Genomic DNA, 15,299 nt, shown 5'->3' with positions numbered 1-15,299 from the left:
AAGAGAATGTGCTAATACTACTGGTGCTCTCATTGAGACCTTTTTATTTGCCACGAGACTTTGGTGTTATTTACATAGTCCTGGTTTATGTTCGCCTACAGCCAAGACGGAAGTTGCAGCTGCAATCATCGCTGACGTAATGCATGGGTTTCAGACAAGGTCACCGGACGCACCAGTAGTTATACTGGGTGATTTTAATAAATGCACCTTGAAGGTTGACCTACCCACCTTCTATCAACACATCTTTTGTCCGACAAGAGAGAACAGAACTCTGGACTTATGTTACTGTAACATCGAAGGAGCATTCACATCTCGTGAAAAGTCACCACTAGGATCATCGGACCACAAAACAATACAACTGCTGCCTACTTACCGCACGAAACTTAAAGAAGGAAAAATAATTAAAAAAAAAACGTACAAGAATGGACTCAAGACAATATTCTCAAACTACAGGGATGTCTAGACTGCACTGACTGGAATTTGTTTAAAGAGACCACTTCGAATCTGGAAGAATGGGTCGACGCAGTGACAAATTACATCAAATTCTATGAAAACATGTGTTTCAGTACTAAGAGCATCAAGATATACCCCAACAATAAACAATGGGTCATTGCAAAAATGAAACGGGAAATAATCAAAAAGAAAAGAGCATTTATGAGTGGCGATGGACAGACAAGGAAAATAGCTCAACGAAATCTCAACGTCGTTCTTGAGGAAGGGAGGAAAAACTAACGCACCAAGCTGGAAGACTCGATTAAGACAAGTGACATGAGAAAGGCGTGGGGTATCATGAACAAAATGGCAGGAGCACAAGTCAAAATTAAAAATAATCTTGCTACAAGAGACGAAAAAACATTATCCGACGAGTTAAATGATTTCTATTGTCGCTTCGACACGAAATATTTTAATTATCCAAGACTCAAAGCCCTTGATGATGTCAATGTTAACAACTGTTTAGAATTAGCGATTACTAAAGAACAAGTTTGTAACATTTTCAAAAACGTCAACCCAATGAAAGCTGGTGGGCCTGATGGAATAAAAGGGCGAATCTTAAAGAATGTGCTGAACAACTAGCTGAACCTTTCCAAGATATTTTTTCTACTTCATTACTAAACCATGAGATACCACCTGTGTGGTCATCTATAATTGTACCTGTGCCAAAGGTTTCCAAACCAAAAGAAATGAATGACTATAGCCCTGTTTCACTTACTTCCATTGTGTTTAAATGTTTAGAAAAATTGGTTAAAATGTTTCTTTTGAATGATCTTTGTAGTAAGTTGGAACCTTTACAATTTGCTTACCAAAAGGGTAAAGGTGTAGACTATGCCATCCTAAATATTTTAAATTGTGTCTACAAACATCTGGACTTACCGAACACTTATGTAAGATTGTTCTTTATTGATTACTCATCAGCTTTTAACACTATACAACTTCATTTACTCATTGAAAAGATGAAAGCATTGAAGATTAGTCCATATATAATACTATGGGCTAATGAATTTTTGACCCAGAGATCTCAGAGGGTTAGGGTAAACAATGTTATGTCAATTGAACGCATAGTTAACACAGGGGCGCCCCAGGGGGCTGTGACATCGCCATTGTGGTTCATTTTGTACACCAATGATTTTCAATCCGATAGTTATTGTTGCTCCTTCACAAAATTCGCTGAGGATGCGGCTCTTCTTGCCCTGCTCTCTGAGAGCTCAGACGTAAATGAGTATTTCAAAGAAATAGAACACGTTGAAAAATACTATAAAGAAATTTTTTTATTATTAAATGTAAAAAACAACAACAAAGAAATGATAATCGATTTTCGTAGGGAAAAGAAGGAAAATGATATTGTTTCTGTAGCTGGAGAGACTATTGAAATTGTGCAAACCTTTAAATACCTTGGTACTATCCTAGACAATAAACTAAATTTTACTGCAAATACTGATTATATCAGCAAAAAAGGGCAGCAAAGATTACGATTACTAAGAAAACTGTCCTCGTTTAATGTTAGCGAAAAGGCTTTGGTTATGTTTTATCACGCTCATATCTGCAATATTTTAAGTTTCAATATCACTGCCTGGTATGGCAATCTGAGCATTAAAAATAAAAAAAAAATTATAGAATCCTCAATGCTGCTGGAAAAATCATTGGCAAAAAACAAACCCCATTTGGGCAGTTGTTTGATACAAACATCTATAAAAAAGCTAACAAGATCCTCGAAATAAAGAATCACCCTTTGTGTCAGGATTTTGTGATTTTACCATCACAAAAGAGATACAAGACACCGATAGCAAAGACAAACAGACAAACATTCTTTTGTTCCCCTGGCAATCAAATCATTAAATAAGAACAACCTGGTATAAACTTTGTCACATGTAAATTATGAGTGAGTCTGGTTCGAATGTACATTTTGGTTTCTTATAGTTATAATGTTTTTTTTTGTTTGGTATAATGCACAAATTGTAAGACAAATTTCCATATGGACAATAAAGATTATTATTATTATTATTATTTTTATTCCAGGACCACAACACTGGGGTTATTTAAATCCTGACTGGGTATTGTGTCAATCTGGTAAATTCCAGTCACCCATCAACATCGAACCTCGCTGGCTTTTGTATGACCCTAAACTAAGACGAATGAGTTTAGATCTACCCACTACAGTAAGTAGACCTATTGAATAGTATGTGCAGTTTGTATTTAGTGGTATGCAAGTAGTCTAATAGTTCGATACACGCTTATTGGACCTTCTTAATGTTCTGGTAGTAATTATGCGCACCGATCAAAATGAAGTATTGCAGGCACTCTCAAGTCTTTAAAACTTACGTTTGGTGTGTAAGGTAAGGTGCCAAACATTCTTTAAACACGGAAAAATCTGCCCATCCATCTCTGAAATCAAACTACATTAGATCTACCGAATATATTTCATTTTCAGTTGGGAAAATTTATGTTCAAGCCAAGTTCAACGAATTCTAAGACAACATGAAATAGGTGTGTGAGCTTGCGCTCCCAGAGCTAGTTTTATATGCAATTTTAGCTATTTTTAAAATGTATTTTTGTTGTATAGGTTAGAGCAGTGATGCCCAAAATACGGCCCGCGGGCCAGATTCGGCCCGCGACGTGGTTCCATCCGGCCCGCCGAAATTTTGGCACAAAGAGTAGACACCCCCCTCCAAAAAAGAAAAAGGTTCACTTATGTATCTTTACCTACGTTAGGGCCCTCAATTTTTCTTTAAATGATTGGTACAATGACTTTTAAAATTAGTGTGTTTATGAAATGAGAATCTACCACAAAAAGAAGACGGATCTTAGCTTTTTTTTTTGTGGAGCATGACCATAAGCCAACATATTTGATTGTAAAGAAAGTGTGGCTGTTTAAAAAAAAAGAATAACATATAAACGTCATTATGTAACAAACATGAAGACATTCTTGGTTTGAGCCGCGAATAAAAAGATTGTTAAACTACGCCTACAGATTGGAGAATCGATTAGAATATTTATCAAAAAGCGTCAAGAAAATGAGTCGGTAGTAAAACTAGCTATAATGTTGCTCTATTTTAAGTACAGAAATTAAGACATTTTCTGACGCGTGAAAAAAAATCGCTTTAGATATCCAATTCCTTAACTCTTTCTCTCTGTAATTATTTACCACATTCTGGTGGAATCAACGTTGGTATCGTCAGTTAGGAGACAAAGAGTTAATGTAAGTACTAGATTTACGGGCTTATAATCAATTAGTTACAAATTCAGGTAAATTTCAGTTAATTTATTTTGTACCTTTTCGTTTATGTGGCCCGCAACACGAGTGTCAGAAATAATAATGGCCCTCAGGTCGAATTAGGTTGATCATCACTGGGTTAGAGCTATTTTTATATATTTTATTTTTATAGGTTAGTGTCAGATTTTATAGTTGTACTTCCGCATATTTATATAGGTTAGTGCGGGATAGTATAAAAGTGATGTACTACATGCTGTCTTAAAACAGTTGAGTGTACATTTGACCAGTGGTCAGTACCATATCTTTCTGTGTGACAGCTGAAGATCTTTGTGGTCTGTCGTCTAATTATTTTATTATTCTGTACCTGGGACGGCCTGCTATTATTACTGATGAATATAGCTGCTGAAATACATGCTGCTGTATCTAATATTGCTGCTATAATTGCTGTTGTAGATCTATTCTAAGTCTAGGGAATCTAGTGTTATTTTCTAATTTTGTTTCTGCTATAAACTGCTATTGTTGCTGTAGATCTAGACTAGTGTTATTTTGTTTCTTTATTATCGCCTTAGTAAACTTAGTTATAGGCTTAGTGGCTTAGTTATAGTCTGTTTCTTGCTTTAGCTAGTTAGTCATTAGTTTAGTCTAGTTAGTAAGGTACTAAGACTAAGGTGTTCTTGTTTTAGTGTTAGAGTTATGGGTTGGTTGTAGTAGTAGCATATTGTAGATCTAGAGTAGTTTATTGTAGTGTGTTTGTGTAGATCTAGGTCTAGTATAGTAGTTGTAGTGATTTAGTTCTCTTTAGTTAGAAAGTTGGTTTGATCAGTTTGTGTTAGATAGTTGGTTTGGTTAGTTTGTTGGTGTTTGTAGTGTCGTAAATTTAGAGGGTTTTAGTTAATTGTAGTGGTTAGTGTATATAGTTACAATATAGTATATTTTATTATTATTTGATTTCATGTAAATAAAGTTTCGTTTTGTTTATTTATCCTAAACTAAAGTTCGTTATCTTGTTTTCATTTAGTTTAGTTTAGTATGTCTGGTTACTTAGGTGACTCTAGCCCCTTGGTCGTAGACTGAGGTGTCACAGATTGAGCCCACCCAGTAGCGCTAACATCTGCCTACTGTTGGTAAATTTTAATGTTGAGCAGCAGAGAATAGGTATCTCTCACTCAGCGCCTCCTGACCTGCTCACAGGTGTTTGTATTTTTTTATCAGTCTGTGAAATAGGTGATTATATTTCTTATCTTATCTTATAAAATACAGTCTGTGTAAAAATTGATTGTATATCTTATCTTATAAAATACAGTCTGTGAAATAAGTGATTGTATTTGTATCAGCTTGTATGAAACATGATTGTTGTTGCCCATATAAAAGAGCGGCCACCTACAAATCGTAAATATTATGGATTTAAAATGTTAAAATGTGCTTGAATTATTAACTTTTTGTATTTTAGGTAAATGGGACATTTAAGAATGCTGGAAATAATCTCATCTTTACGCTGGACACTACAGTATTGTACAATGGGAACTTCAGCGATGGCCCATTACTGTACACTTATAAACTGTCACAAGTACACATTCATATTGGTCAAAATAACAGTCATGGCTCTGAACATAGAATAGACGGGAAATCGTTTGCCGCAGAGGTAATTTTTTTTTCTAAATTTGATCTATATTTAGAAATTACAGTTCTTTACTGGGTTTTTTTTTACACCCCTGCTGTATGTTTACCGATTAATCTTTTAGCGTTTTATATATTAAAACACAATTCCCTAATTAATACTACATTCTATTCAAAATAATAGTATTCATTTCTTTCATAGTATAAGCACTCAGTAAGGGAAAATAGATTTGTCAATTTGATTTAAGACTGGTTCAAGATTAAATGGCAAATCTTGTCAGATGTTGGATGGCTACCTGGACGTGTGGTAAGCGCTCTGGACTGTCATTCGGTGGTCTCGATGGTCTGGGTTCCAACCCAGCCTGCTGGCATAATGAGGGATTTGGGGCTAGCATGTAATTATCTTCAGAACCTGAAGGGACATCCCAAACATGTAAAATGAACATTACATTTTGACCTTTAGACTAGCCGAGGCGTGAAATGACGTTATATGATTGCGTCTTGTTTCTTAGACTGCTGGGATAGAGAGGAAAACATTGTGCAGCTATATTGAGAAGAATTCGGCACTTAGATTAGATTGAATTTGAGCTTTTGGCACATCGGTCATGTCGTGCCCGTAATCCTTCAAGGATTACTCTCCTTTACAAGAGCTAAATTCCATACAGTTAAATCATTAATATATATGCATATATATATATATATACTGTATGCGCGTTTATGCTTAGGGTTAGGGTTTACAGGGGTTAGGGTTAGGGTTTGGAAAAAATCGCCCCCTGCCTCCAAAGTTCTGGATCCGCTAGTGGATTAGCCTTCGCATAAACTTGGATAAAACTAAAATTGTGCAAGTGGGATGTAAGGCAAAGGGTGCCCCTGTCAGATTTGGCGAGTCAGAGCTTGAAGAGTTGTACAACTTCACATACCTAGGCAGTATCATAGCAAACGATGGGGATGCCCATCATGACATATCTTGTCTAATAGGAAAGGCAAGGACCATTTTCCAAAGGCTGTGGCCTATTTGGACATGTCAAGCTTTTAGGCTTGAGACAAAAAATCCACCTTCTTAAAACAATCGTCATCCCAACACCATTGTATGCATGTGAGACATTGAAGTCATCTGCCGTAATTGAGAAAAGACTAAACTTGGTTCAACAAAAATGGCTTAGGAGTCAGTTACAAAGATCGAGTCTCAAATAAAAAAATCCTATGTCGAACTGGGAGTCGACCACTTAGTAAGGTTGTGAACAAAGCGTCGCATGAGGTTTGCGGAACATGTTCTCCGACAAAACGAACTACACATAGCAAGAGTTGCAATGACATGGAGGCCAATACAAGGAAAGCACAAACAGGAACATCCTCGTATAACTTGGTGCCACACTTTCATAGAGGACCTCAGAGCAGTGGACACCATGTGGGAAGAGGTTCCATACATTGCCAGGGACAGATCTGTATGAAGACAGCTTGCCGCCCAATGCACCGAACGGTGCGGGAGGATCTAAGTCTAAGTACGTCTATTCTTACATCAAATGATGTTCCAATTTTAACATTATTTTTACAACTAGTCAACCGGCGGTGTAGCATACGTCGCTATTTTGCAGGGCCGGCGTTAGGTGACCGCAGTGGGCTCCGCACTTATGCGACCGCAGTGGGCCCCACACTTTCATAGGATCCGCGAATTCTAGGTGTATAAATTATTAAATTAAAACCATTGTATAACTTATAACAGATTTTCCGCGGCCTCCTGTCGATTTACCAGGAGCTCCTGGAAATCTCCTGAAATTGCAAAATATACGAAAATGTCCTGGAAATATCCGGAAATTATTAAAATCTTTAGAAAACTCATACAAATCTCCTGAAATATATAGACAAAAATTTTCATTTTGGGGTGTCATTCAATATGGAAAATGCCAATCCTGCACGCGATAAAAAAAACAACAAAAAAACGGCATTATCCCGAAATTTTGAAATCTGGTGAAAGAAGCTTCTCGCGCCTCAATCTAATGAAGAATTACTTTAGTTTATCAATTCTCAAATATAGATTGAAACATATGGTAATTTTGCTATTGAGCGTGATCTATGTAGGAAATATAACTTTTATGATATACTGTATGACTTCGCTACACGCAAGGCTCGTAAAGTAATTCTGTACGTAGTAAAGGATGAATAAAATGCAAAGACGAATGTATTTTCTAATAAAAACTCTTAATTTTCACATATAATCCGTATCCCTACCCAAACAGGGCCGCGAATTCCGTTTCGCATACGGCCCTGCTATTTAGATTCGGATGAATACAGAGTAGATTACTTGTTATATATATATATATATATATATATATATATATATATATATATATATATATATATATATATATATATATATATATATATATATATATATATACTAGACAGATATTACCCGCTGCCAGTGGTTCTTAACTTGCGTATTTTTTTTTTTAAGTGTCATTCAATATGGAAAACGACAATCCTACGCGCAATAAATAAAAACGGCATTATGCATTAGCCGTAATTGTGTAATCTGGTGAAAGAAGCTTCTCGCGCCTCAAACTAATGAAGAATTACTTGAGGTTAACAATTCTCGTAGATAGATTGAAACATTTGGTAATTCTTACTATTGAGCGTGATCTATGTAGGAAATATAATTTTTATGATATACTGTATGACTTCGCTACACGCAAGGCTCGTAAAGTAGTTCTGTACGTAGTAAAGAATGAATAAAATGCAAAAACGAATTTATTTTCTAATACAAACTCTTGAATTTCACTTATTATCCGTATCCCTACCCAAACTTGGCCCCGCGAAATGTTTCGCATAGGGATCCAAAACGGTTGAGTCCGGCCCTACTTTTAGTGACGGGTGAATACAAAGTAGATTATTTGTTCTCCCCCCCCCCTTTTTTTTTCGCCGCTACGAGAGGTAGAAATTTAAAAAAAAGAGTGATCATTCTTGGTCACAACGGTCCGACCCTGCTATTTAGTGACGGGTGAATACTACTTGTTTTCCCCCACCCCCTCTTATTTTTTCCTGGCGTAACTCTAGTTTGTCCGACTTGCAGAAATAAAAGAGTGATCTTTCCTTTACTTCTTGCTTGCGTGTCCAAACTCTTGAGCCATGAAGAGAATTATATATAAAGATGCCTCTATTCAAGTCACTCCTTGATGGAGGGCGGTCGAACAGCTGATCTTAAAAACAGCTCTAACGATTTTCCTAGAAATGTAACAGTTGATGTATATTACTAGGAAAACTATTACTATTACTATACGGGGAAAAGTCTAGTTTGACCATTAGAATTTTTCAAAGTAAAAATAAATAAATGTAAATTTGGCTGTAGACTAAATCTAGGTCTAAATGCTACATCGGTTTTGAAAGGACTATCGCGTTATTGAAAGGAATAACGCGCTCGGTAATTTCCGAATGTAAGGCTTTCTTGATTCAAGAGTTTAATAAATTAATGTTCAGGAAAATTGTGCGCATTATCTTCTAAGTCTACATCTAAATGCTTATCATTGGAATATTAAAACGAATACTATATACTTTCCCATAAACAGAATTTTTTTCTCGCCGATAAGAGGGAAGGGGGTGGGATAAAAGTGTTTTTAAATCTAACATTTATTAATTTTTAAGAGTAAATCATACTGGGCCACAAGCTACAAAACAAATTTTACAAAAATGGACAAACAAGTAACAGAAAATAGGCTTTAATTTAACATCTGTCCAATGTTGTTCGCTTTGTGGCTTTAATTTAACTTCTGTCCAATGTTGTTCGCTTTGTGGCTTTAATTTAACTTCTGTCCAATGTTGTTCGCTTTGTGGCTTTAATTTAACACCTGTCCAATGTTGTTCGCTTTGTGGCTTTAATTTAACTTCTGTCCAATGTTGTTCGCTTTGTGGCTTTAATTTAACTTCTGTCCAATGTTGTTCGCTTTGTGGCTTTAATTTAACTTCTGTCCAATGTTGTTCGCTTTGTGACTTTAATTTAACTTCTGTCCAATGTTGTTCGCTTTGTGGCTTTAATTTAACTTCTGTCCAATGTTGTTCGCTTTGTTCTCTATTGACGCAGAAAAGAAATGAGACGCGCTGAGGTAAAAGAGCGGGATATCGGAAGGGGCTGTGATGTTGTTAAAAATAAATTGGAAAAGGGTGAAGTGTTAGTCCCCATCTCATTTGAAATAAATTGGAAAAGGGTGAAGTGTTAGTCCCCATCTCATTTGAAATAAATTGGAAAAGGGTGAAGTGTTAGTCCCCATCTCATTTGAAATAAATTGGAAAAGGGTGAAGTGTTAGTCCCCATCTCATTTGAAATAGATTGGAAAAGGGTGAAGTGTTAGTCCCCATCTCATTTGAAATAGAAATGTGTTGGTTGTTGATCCCGTGAGGTCGGAGGGTGCCTGGCATGTCAATCAGTTTTATGTCATTGTTCACATAGAAGCATCTCTTTCTGACGTGTCTTTCTGAAAGGCCATTTGGAATTTTAGATGAACAAATATTTAGGAAAATAAATATGTTGAGCCTAATTCCCTAAGGCCACTACGTTCAAGTGCAGATATTGGCTCCATGTCTGACACAAGCATCTTGACCAATCTCTCTTTAAATGTAATATTGTCAACCAGGACAAACAGCTTAATAATAGATATTTAGAAATGAAAATATCCAACAAACATAGTGATTGGTTTCGCTTCCTGTGAGATATTTAGAAATGAAAATATCCAACAAACATAGTGATTGGTTTCGCTTCCTGTGAGATATTTAGAAATAAAAATATCCAACAAACATAGTGATAGGTTTCGCTTCCTGTGAGATTTTTAGAAATGAAAATATCCAACAAACATAGTGATTGGTTTCGCTTCCTGTGAGATATTTAGAAATGAAAATATCCAACAAACATAGTGATAGGTTTCGCTTCCTGTGAGATATTTAGAAATGAAAATATCCAACAAACATAGTGATAGGTTTCGCTTCCTGTGAGATATTTAGAAATGAAAATATCCAACAAACATAGTGATAGGTTTCGCTTCCTGTGAGATATTTAGAAATGAAAATATCCAACAAACATAGTGATACGTTTCGCTTCCTGTGAGATTTTTAGAAATGAAAATATCCAACAAACATAGTGATTGGTTTCGCTTCCTGTGAGATATTTAGAAATGAAAATATCCAACAAACATAGTGATAGGTTTCGCTTCCTGTGAGATATTTAGAAATGAAAATATCCAACAAACATAGTGATTGGTTTCGCTTCCTGTGAGATATTTAGAAAAGAAAATATCCAACAAACATAGTGATAGGTTTCGCTTCCTGTGAGATATTTAGAAATGAAAATATCCAACAAACATAGTGATAGGTTTCGCTTCCTGTGAGATTTTTAGAAATGAAAATATCCAACAAACATAGTGATTGGTTTCGCTTCCTGTGAGATTTTTAGAAATGAAAATATCCAACAAACATAGTGATTGGTTTCGCTTCCTGTGAGATATTTAGAAATGAAAATATCCAACAAACATAGTGATAGGTTTCGCTTCCTGTGAGATATTTAGAAATGAAAATATCCAACAAACATAGTGATTGGTTTCGCTTCCTGTGAGATATTTAGAAATGAAAATATCCAACAAACATAGTGATAGGTTTCGCTTCCTGTGAGATATTTAGAAATGAAAATATCCAACAAACATAGTGATAGGTTTCGCTTCCTGTGAGATATTTAGAAATGAAAATATCCAACAAACATAGTGATTGGTTTCGCTTCCTGTGAGATATTTTTTAGTTGCTAATGTTATTTTCGTTATCCAAATCCCAGGCGACCTGATTACATTGTGACATAATCAGCAATTGTTTTCTAGTATTCCTTTCCTATTATGTGATTGTGTTTCAGGGACTGAAAGTGTTTCTAGTTTTGTGCACTATTTCACAAGTGTGCATGTATTTCAGTGGATAGCATGCATAATATGATCATCAATGAATCTATGTACACACCCGCCATCGTGGAAACAAATGGCCGATACATAACAAACCGCCATGAGCCCATCAACAAGACAAAACGAAACAAACGAGGCCGTAGAAGAGGAGTTCGAGTCAAGAGCAGGAAAAGAGGACAAAGGGTCTATCTGCCTCCTATTGTATTGGGTAATGTTAGATCACTAAATAACAAAATGGACGAACTTAATTGTTGCTGCAGACATTTATACCAATTCCGTAAAAGCTCCCTAATCTGTCTCACTGAAACATGTCTAAATGAAATTATTCCCGACACATCAGTAGACTTGGATACGTATCATTTGTACAGATCAGACAGAACAACAGATAGTGGCAAAACAAGAGGAGGAGGACTGGCCATTTATGTAAATAAACAGTAATGCAGTGTCAAAAATATTTTAATCAAAACTAAAGTGTGTACGACCGATATTGAGCTACTATGTATCAATCTCAGGCCATACTAACTGCCGAGAGAGTTTACACAAATCTACGTCATACTTTTGTATATACCACCCACAGCCAACACAGAGAAAGCAACAGAACATATACTAGACATTGTGCATGACATTGTGACAAAAAGTCCTGATGCTGTCCGACTAGTTATGGGAGATTTCAATCATATTTCGTTAGCTCAACACTTGCCAACATATAGTCAATAAGTTAATTGTCCTACAAGGCACGATAAAATCTTGGACATGTGTTATAGCAACATAAAAATGGCCTACACATCTCGATCATTATTTCCCCTCGGAGAGTCGACCACACAATGATCCATCTTACACCCACATACAAACCAGTTTTAAAAACAACAAAACCCGAAGTACAGTCCATCCAGTCATGGTCTGACGACGCTGTTTTACAGCTACAAAGTTGTCTGGAGCAAACAGATTGGGACATGTTTGTAAACAACTGCCCAGACAGATGAACTTACCACAACCGTTAATTCGTACATCCAGTTCTGTGAAAACATGATTGTACCAAAGAAGAAAATTAAAACATTCAGTAATAATAGACCCCGGATGACGAAAGAAATAAAGGAAGCGATTCTATACAAGAAAAGAATGCTCAAGAGCAGTTCTTCTGAATTCATCTCAGCCACAAAAAGCCCTTAAAAAGAAATTATTTGAAGGAAAAGAGAAATTCAAGGAAAAAAATTTAAAGCTTTTTCAAGAAAAATAACTCTAAAGCTTGTTGGAGTGGCTTGAAACAAATTACTGGCTACATACCTAAGCGCGAACCGATGTGTGTTACTGACAACAACTAATTTGTCAATGAATTAAGTGATTTCTACAGCCGATGTGACTGCCACAACTTTGAGAAAGACCACCATGATTTATTGGCATCATTTGAAAACAGTAATTTAAACCAATCTCAAGAACTGCTTAATAAACAAGAAGTGACTAAAATATTTAAACAAGTAAACACCGCCAATAAATCGGGACCTGACAAATTAAGTGGAAACCTATAAAGCTATGTGCGGAACAACTGGTTTATATCTTTTGTGCTATATTCAACATGTCATGGGAAAGGCACAAAATACCTTCCATTTGGAAGACGTCTGAAATAATTCCAGTACCCAAAATGAAGATCATTGCTTCCAACAACAACCTAAGTCCCGTAGCACTTACATCAATTCCAATGAAGTGCTCGGAGAAAATGATTTTAAAACATCTACAGAAAGAAGTCGAAACACGTCTTGACCCGCTCCAGTTCGCTTACAAACCGTCATGTATGTGTCAGGCACAAGAGAGCTTAGCACTGGAGCGCCACAGGGGTGCGTCCTGTCACCAGTATTGTATACCATATACATGGGCGTAGCCAGGGGGGGGGGTTCTTGGGGTTCAACCCCCCCCCCCCCCCCCGAAATGAAATCCCCCCCGCAGGGGGGGGAGACGCTCTTTAGTGACTGATTTTTTGCTTTGATTTTGTTTATTTTAGGTGAGATTTTAATATTAAACCATCACTTGCCCCAGCGCAGCCAAGGGGGTTTTGAGTTTAAAACACCTACCAGGGGGTTTTGCAGTTAAACTCCCCTCTTCTATAAAATAAAACAAACAAAAATAATGCAAACGACAAACCCCTAATTCCAAGAACATAGCTAAGGAAGATTTTTATTTTAAAACCCCCTCCGAAATTTACTATGAATTCCCCTCATCAATATAAAAAAAGCAAATTACTCACAGAAAATGCTATGAGCGTAGCCCAAGGGGTTTTGAGATTAAATCCACTTCAGCGGGGCTTAAAGCTAAAAATACCTCTTCAATATAAAAAAAAGCAAATTACAGACTCAAAATTCTATGAGTGTAGCCAAAGGGAGTTTTAAGTTTAACCCCCACCCCCTTCAGTGGGATTCGAAGCTAAAAAAAATACCTCTTCAATTAAAAAAAAAACCAATTACACACTAAAAAATCTTTGAGACTAACCAAAGGGGTTTTAAGTTTAAACCCCCCTTTCAGCGGGGTTTGAAACGAAAAAGTACCTCTTCTATAAAAAAAAAAGCAAATTACACACTCAAAATCCTATGAAGGTAGCCAAAGAGGGTTTTGAGTTGAAACCCCCCTTCATCGGGAATTGATGCTAAAAAAATACCTCTTCATTATAAAAAAAGTGTAAATTACACACTAAATTTCTTTGAGCTTAGCAAAGCCAAAGGGCAGTTTTGAGTTTAAACCCCCTCTTCCAGATGGCTTTTTTTTAGTCTAAAACCACTCCAGATGTTTTTGAGTTTAAAATCCCCCTACAGAGAGTTTTGAGGTTGAAAACCCCCTTTTAAATATTATTCTAAAGCAAACTACACTCACCAAATTCTATGAGCGTAGCTCAATGAGGTTTTGAATTTGTTAAAAAAAAACTCCAGAAATTTTTTAGTTTAAAACCCCACAACAGATGATTTTGCCGATAAAACTTCTCTTTTCGATATAAAATCTAAAGCAAGCTACAGTAACCTGATTCCAAGAGCGTAGCCAAGAGAGGTTACAAAATTTATGCCAGTGGCTGGACTCCATTAATAAAGTGCGGTGGATAGTCATCTGCCAAAATTGAAAAAAGACTAAATGTGGCTCAACAAAGATGGCTAAGACGGATTTTACGAGTCAGTTATAGGATCGGGTCTCAATCAAGGAAATGCTATGCCGAACTGGGAACACTAGCGGATCCAGAGCTTTGGAGTGTGGGGGGGGGCGATTTTTTTCCTAACCCTAACGCCCAGTAAACCCTAACCCTATGCATAAACGTGCGTACAGCGCGCGCGCGCACACACATATATATATATATATATATATATATATATATATATATATATATATATATATATATATATATATATATATATATATATATATATATATATCATTTCTCAACCTTCGGCGAAAACAAAACAACTGGGGCAGCGCTATAAGGTTCTCTTGAGGGGTTCGGGGCGAAGCCCCGACGACAAAAGCGTTTTCTTGCTTTTTTCACTGTAGAAACGTATTCTCCTGACATCTACAGCTCATGATTCATCAATGGAGTTCGAGGCCAATCCCGACGCCAAAAGCATTTTCTAGCATTCTTCATTGCAGACACGCATTCTCCTGACAAGTACAGCTCATTATTCACCAATGGAGTTCAGGGCGAAGCCCCGACGCCAAAAGCGTTTTTTTTCATTCTTCAGTGCAGAAACGCATTCTCCTGACCTAAAGCTCATTATTCATACTATTAAAAAGGACCTTTCGAATAATGTACTTGAAAAAATATTCTAATATAAATTTATAGGCCCATAATACATTGCAAATAAAACTGATTTGTTCCTTGAAAATATAGGATACCCCACATATTTAGATTTTTGCTTTGAGGATCGCCGCCGAAAAAAAAAATTGATAAATAGTATTTAAGAAAATTGAAGTATAAATTGTGAGTTATAGTCCCAAATTTATTTAACTAGAAAAATATCAGATTGAGTAAAGGTTGGGAAAAGGCGACTATGAAATTAATATTTGAGTTTAGAACT

At 36.3% G+C, this 15,299-nt stretch overlaps 1 protein-coding gene across 4 annotated transcripts in view; it reads left to right on the top strand.

Moving 5' to 3' along the window:
• Nucleotides 1–15,299, top strand: part of LOC106080111 (carbonic anhydrase-related protein 10-like) — a 92,769-nt gene that overhangs the window by 40,452 nt on the left and 37,018 nt on the right. For all 4 annotated transcript variants that reach the window (XM_056026895.1, XM_056026894.1, XM_056026893.1 and 1 more), the window contains 2 exons: nucleotides 2,515–2,654; nucleotides 5,160–5,351. In XM_056026895.1, coding sequence (XP_055882870.1) covers nucleotides 2,515–2,654; nucleotides 5,160–5,351 — 332 coding nt within the window. The remainder of the gene's footprint in view (nucleotides 1–2,514; nucleotides 2,655–5,159; nucleotides 5,352–15,299) is intronic.

This window comes from Biomphalaria glabrata, chromosome 4, assembly GCF_947242115.1.
Source record: "Biomphalaria glabrata chromosome 4, xgBioGlab47.1, whole genome shotgun sequence".
Classification (NCBI taxonomy): Eukaryota; Metazoa; Mollusca; class Gastropoda; family Planorbidae; genus Biomphalaria; species Biomphalaria glabrata.
The sequence above is the reverse complement of the archived record's forward strand: the minus strand, read 5'-3'. Positions and strand labels throughout refer to the sequence as shown.